At 24.2% G+C, this 6,397-nt stretch overlaps 1 protein-coding gene across 6 annotated transcripts; it reads left to right on the forward strand.

The window, feature by feature from the left end:
• Nucleotides 1–1,795: 1,795 nt before the first annotated feature.
• LOC113552976 (ubiquitin thioesterase otubain-like) lies at nucleotides 1,796–6,184 on the forward strand. 6 transcript variants are annotated; one of them, XM_026956054.1, is made up of 7 exons: nucleotides 1,868–1,884; nucleotides 1,955–2,010; nucleotides 2,422–2,473; nucleotides 4,948–5,000; nucleotides 5,071–5,370; nucleotides 5,440–5,631; nucleotides 5,926–6,184. In XM_026956054.1, exons 3-7 carry the CDS (start codon nucleotides 2,434–2,436, stop codon nucleotides 6,124–6,126), a joined length of 786 nt encoding a protein of 261 aa, XP_026811855.1. In that variant the 5' UTR covers nucleotides 1,868–1,884; nucleotides 1,955–2,010; nucleotides 2,422–2,433; the 3' UTR covers nucleotides 6,127–6,184. The 6 variants fall into 6 exon arrangements, with proteins under 6 accessions (XP_026811858.1, XP_026811857.1, XP_026811859.1 ...); XM_026956053.1 differs by having other exon boundaries at nucleotides 1,870–1,888; XM_026956057.1 differs by lacking the exon at nucleotides 1,955–2,010 and having other exon boundaries at nucleotides 1,796–1,884.
• The last annotated feature ends 213 nt before the right edge of the window (nucleotides 6,185–6,397 follow it).

Here is a 6,397-nt window from a genome sequence, read left to right on the forward strand (position 1 = left end):
TATCTACTATTGTCCGTTTCAACTGACCATAAGTGTGTCTTTCGCTTCTCTCTGATCACGCTTATAAACTTGGTTTAAATTACTCTCCTCTTTGGATCTTTACACACAACATTTCACCAAAAGTGTTTACGACTTAAGACTTTCAACATATACTTTTTGATTATCCGTCCTTAGACTCCAAAGTCCAAAGTCTAATTTTGTTCAGTTCCCCTAATGGCCCTATTATAGTTATCCCTAATATCCCTCTCAACATTTTCTCACATACCATGTGGCATGTGCCTTTCGTATTTTATCGTCTGCCGAAAACGGACATCCTAGAATTCACTTGTGTAACAGAGTCTACGGGAGGGAGTGGGATTATTGAGCCCTGCCCCCTTAGATCCGGGCCTTGATTGTATTATATGCCTATAATTTTAAACTTTAATAATATATAATTATGTACGGTTTTTGGAGTATCCGCATGTAGAAACGTAGAGTATAATATACCATAGGTAATCACTAGTCTATAATTATTGATTTCTTATCTACAACCTACTTGATATACAAACTTAAAAACTGAAATACATTTATCTAGAAGAATGTAAATTCAATAGTTTTATTAGTTTATTTTATGAATTATAATGAATTTTAGACTATATTATAAAATTATTCAATTATTCCAAATAAGCCAAAACAAAACGAAGGAAAATATTTAGTTGTGTGTAAAAAGATTTGATCCATAAAATAGCGTTGTGGAACATAGGTATATACAAATATAGCCATATAGTTATATAAATAGCACCATCACAAATTTAGTGGCACTAAGACCTAGTATGCAATAACAGTATGTCGTCATCTCGGCATACTTGAATACTTCTCGAACGTAAACTTACAAGTAATAATTAATAATAAGTAAGAAATGTAGAATGAATGGTGTATATAAAATATCATTTATACCAGCATATTATAAGAAGCTAAACGATGGGAAATTATGAGTAGGTAGTGCATGATATAAATCTAGTGCCAAAATATATTTTAGATTCGTAGTTCTGAAATTTGTTAAAAAAAACTCAAAGCTTACTCATATGATTATGTATAAATTAAGAATAATTTATTGAACATTCGCCTAACATACTTTATTATTAAAAATCGTAATTACTAATCTATTCAGTAATACACTAATACCACAGAATATATGAAATCCATATAATATTATAAATTGTAAATTGTAATAGGTAGTTATTTTAACCATTAATATAAGTATAAGATAATTTATAATATTGAGGTAATTTTCTTTAGAATATTTAATGAATGTTATATAAATTTAATAAAACTACTATAACTTGCTGAACAGTGTATAATACTATAATAAGTGTTATATATTATACTATATATAAATATAGGCGTGTGTAAATTTAAAAAAATAATATAATATATTCATATCTCGAATTCTTGAAATACATAATATATTAGGTATTACCACAAATATGTGTGTTTATATATTTTTATATGTTTTATAATTTTATATTATTTATGGGTATTATATGATAGATTTCTGGTAATTGGTATTTTACTATTTTTAAATTGTACAATTAAATTATTTAATTTAATTTTTGTGCGGCTATTTAGGAACCCATTTCTACTGCAATATATAATCTATATACAATATAATAAAATAACAATTCTTGTATTTGTCAGAGGTTATTTGATTTGGTAACACTGCTGCTATCTTTGCCGATAGCTTGAAAAAGAAAAAGAGTACAATGATAAGCTGATTTGTATCTTTTTACTATTAATTCTATATTATTTTCATATTTCTATTAAATATTAATTAATAATTATAACATTTCATAGGTATTATTATTTATTTATAAGATAAACCTAAGCATTAAGCTAATAGGCTTAGTAGGTATTTACTATTATTTATTTAGTCTAAACTTAAGTAAAAATTATACCTAGCATTATCATATTTTAGTTCTTAATATATGCTGATTGTTTGTCGCAATTATTCAATACATTCGATTTAAATCAGTAAGTTTGTTAATATCACATTTTAAAAATAGGTAAAAATATATAATATGTTTATTTTTTTCAAATGTGCAAATTTTAAACAGTTTTTAATATTAATCTTTTATAACCCTGTGATTTTATTCAAAATTAATATTTTTTTTATTTAATTTTTGCTATTTGATTAGTTAAATAAGAAAAAATATTGTTTCAATTTAATAATCCAAATATTGCTTATTAATTATGCTGATTACAAATCATATTTAAGATTATTTATTATTAATCAGTCTTTTAATTTGTTGGTAAATAACATTTACATGTCACCCTATCAGTTACAATTTTTCCCATATTATTACTGTTAAAATTGTAAATTTAATATAGGTATTACGACCATTTAATAAATTTGTTTTTATATATGTATTTTATTTGTTTTAGGCTTTTTATAATATGGATAATAATCATGAAACAGCAGCAACTAAACCAGAAGGTAAAACAAAATATTTTTAACTGTAAAATTATTGAAATACTTAACTCTATAAATTAATTTCACAATGCAAAAAGTTGCCTTTTAAAGGTGTTGACTTCTTAAAACAGTCAATATTTAGATTTTCGCATATATTAGTATAATATACTATTATATTAATGTTGAATACCTTTAATATAAACAAAATAATAAATTAAAAGGTAAATTATTGGAATGATTTATTAAATTAAATAAATACATTTAATTCAAGGTATTCTCATTTAATGTATTAATTTTTTTATTTTTCCTAAAATAAATTATATTTCAATTAAATTAAAACTAAGAAGGTACTTTTATACTTTTATGACTGAAAATTAAAGAGTACCTCCTCAATGCAACCATGTTAGCTGGTAGTGTCCACCCATCCCCGCCCAGAGTTAGCTTCCATAGTTATTGATTATTTTAAGCCTTTTTGACTTGATAGTTAAATACAAAGGTAATTGTGGTAAATGGTTGCGATCTATGACAGGAACCTAGACAACATTACACTTAGAGTGTCCTACAGTAGTCAACAGCTCAATCTATATGATAGTAGTTCACTCTTACCTTGAAATATAATATGGGTATAGAACATAGGTATTATTAAAGTAACATCCCATTTATAAAAATGAATTTAGAATGAAGAAAGCAAAGAACATATAAAATAAAGTTTTTGCAGTACTTTTTAATTATCACTCAACTACCATATGTATATAATGTATCATCCTACATTCCTACCACCAATGACTTAGGCATCTATGGTCTGTTATCTAAAAATGTAAGGTTTATGAATTAAATTTGTCTTGATCTTAATATCTAACATATAGATAAGTCTAATATGTAATTTATTTGTAATTTTGAGGAAAATAATTAGTTGTTAGGTGAATCATAATATTCATATTATGTCCTATCTCAATCTTACTAAAATTCACCATACCTAATTGGTATTCAACAAAATCCATTGCATGCTGTTTGCTTAAATATTCAAGTCAATTCACCTACGATTCGGGTAACCAGATTATTAAAAAGAAAAACCGGGACAAATAAAATATGTTTCATAAAAAAAATTTTTTTTTGAATAAAACAAATGTATAATTTAGATATGTATTTTAATTTATTTTGATTTATGTAATTTTAGAATATATAATATTGTTAAATTTATTGTTAATCATATTTGAAAATTGGATTTTACAAGTTTTAACAGTTCATTTTGGTTTAAAACAAAATTATAAAATTTTGAATAGCTAACTTAAGATTGCTTTAATTAAAATTAAAATTTGATTAAAACTAGAAAACAAAAGATACCATTAAAAAAAATCTAGTATGTATTTTAGAAGTCCAAATTATAAATACTCAATATTTTCAATATAACTAGACAAAAAACAAAAAATGTTACGCAAATCCAATTTTCAACAAAATCAATTTTATTTTATTGGTTTAACTCAAAAACGAATTACTGTGTAAATACTTAAAATTTTTACTAAATGTTTTTATGATAATTTCTTATACATAAAATAATTTTCAAATCATGAGAATTTTAACTCTTATTTTGAACTATTAACAAATTAACTTTTCTGTTAATAAGAATAAAAATTTAATACAGGGTATCCTTATAAGTTAATAATTTACTTTTAAGAGATTTTATAGTTAATAATTTATCTTCTCAATTTTTTTTATATCTAAGATTTTGAAATTGATTAAAAAATTTTTCTATGAGTTTTTCAACCTAAATTTTCAAAAAAAATTCAAATCAATTTTTATGAGCGTCTGAAGTTCAAATTGTATAACATTCTGTACTCACTATTCACCTCTAATATATTTTTAAACTAAAAAATTAAAAACAAAAAAAGTAGATACTTGAAATTTTCACAAAACATGTAGTGTATGATCATTTTTTAGTTTTAATCCTCAAAATACGGATATTAAGTTTTCACTTGAAAATTTAATACAAAATCCTACATATTATTCTTACATGTAAATAAAAATACATAAGCACAGTTTATTTTTATGAATATCTAAAGTTTAAATTTTGTCAAAATCATGGAAATGTATAAAATATAGAACTTTTCTAGCTTAAGATATGAACATTTACTTCGAAGTTTTTCATAAATAAATCATCATTAAATTAAATTTATCACATCTATCATCTTAATCCACTCGACACTTACCATATAGTAGAGCCCACATTTTTACTTAAAATGTTTATTTTGTGAATTGAATAATGACATTTTCAAATGCTTTGTCCTACATTAAAAATTTGAGTTTAGACCTCTTAATCCAAATCTCTTCAAACAGAAACTTTCAAATGGTATTTATCTGTGTTTATATTTAAGTATCAAAAAATGAGATTTATGATACTATTTTTATACTTGTATAATTATTTATTTATTCACTCAAAGTTTATTATCAAAAAAAATAGTTTCGTGTTATTTATTTTATGTTTGTTTTAATATTTTTAGGTCTAGAACAAGATGAGTTAATAATTCAACAACACCGAGAAATTGAAAAGGAGGTTAATAAAGTGTTTTCTTAAATATGTTATTGTTATAAAATATGTATTTATTTTACAATTTTGATTATAGATTTCTGATTCTATATTGTTAATTGGTGAAAAAGAAGAATTAACATCACTTGAAACCGAATACATCAATGATCCCGTGTACTTAACTAAAATTCAAGATCTAAATAAAAAGTACAAGTGCATGAGACGTGCAAGACCAGATGGTAACTGCTTCTTTAGGTCATTTGCTTTTGCATATTTTGAATATTTGATAGACCATAATGAAGAATATAAGCATTTTAAAGAGCGTGCTCTAAAAAGCAAAGATGAACTGATCTCTTGTGGTTTTACACAATTCACATTGGAGGATTTTCATGATACAGTAAATTTGTATTCATTATTTATTTTGTAAATCAATTTTAACCAATTTTTTTTTAAAATTTTATCTTAGTTTATGGAAGTGGTAAATTTGATTGGTGAAGGCCAACATGAAAAATTATATGATACTTTCAATATGCAAGGTTACTCAGACTATGTGGTAGTGTATCTTCGTTTGATAACCTCAGGACAACTGCAAAAAGATGCTGAGTTTTATAAACATTTTATTGAGGGGGATCGGACTGTTGTAGAGTTTTGTCACCAGGTAAAATTATGTTATCAGCCATAACTTTCTTTTTTGCTTGAATTGGAAAAAATAATAGATACATTATCAACCAACTCTTTTAGTTTGCTGTATGATTAGTAATAATAAGAATGAAACATAAAAAGTTCTAATTGCCCAATTTTAAGTGATTTATTGAGAATAAAACTATATGGTGTGTGTTGAAATATTTTCAAAAAATAAAAAGTAATCTATTCTCTTTTGTTTTTCCAGTTCAAGCACCGATACATTCTAGAGTAATAATTTAAACTAACATTATTGTACTTAATTATTCAGGAAGTAGAACCGATGTTTAAAGAAAGTGATCATATTCATATTATTGCATTAAGTACAGCTTTAAATGTTGGAGTTCGAGTAAGATATATGGATAGAGGTGAATCATCTGAAGCTATTGCTCATGATTTCCCTGAAGGATCTCCAGTTTGTGTTCATCTTCTCTATAGGCCAGGCCATTATGATATATTATACAGTAGATAAAGTCAAATGTAATGAAATATGGAGTTATTTAATAATACAATCAAAGTCAACATCATTATATAGGTCATTTTATTTAAATATATACATAATATATAATATATGTATATATATACAAATTGATAGTTCCATGTCTAAATTACTACAACTCATCAAATAATCAAATATCTTAAGCTCGATTAAATATATTTAATAATTTTTAAATAAAATAATTGTACACTCATTCTATAAATTTACATGTTTACAAATTATGTGTTTTAATGTTTTAACATTG

The sequence above is a fragment of the Rhopalosiphum maidis genome, chromosome 2 (assembly GCF_003676215.2).
Source record: "Rhopalosiphum maidis isolate BTI-1 chromosome 2, ASM367621v3, whole genome shotgun sequence".
Taxonomy (NCBI): domain Eukaryota; kingdom Metazoa; phylum Arthropoda; class Insecta; order Hemiptera; family Aphididae; genus Rhopalosiphum; species Rhopalosiphum maidis.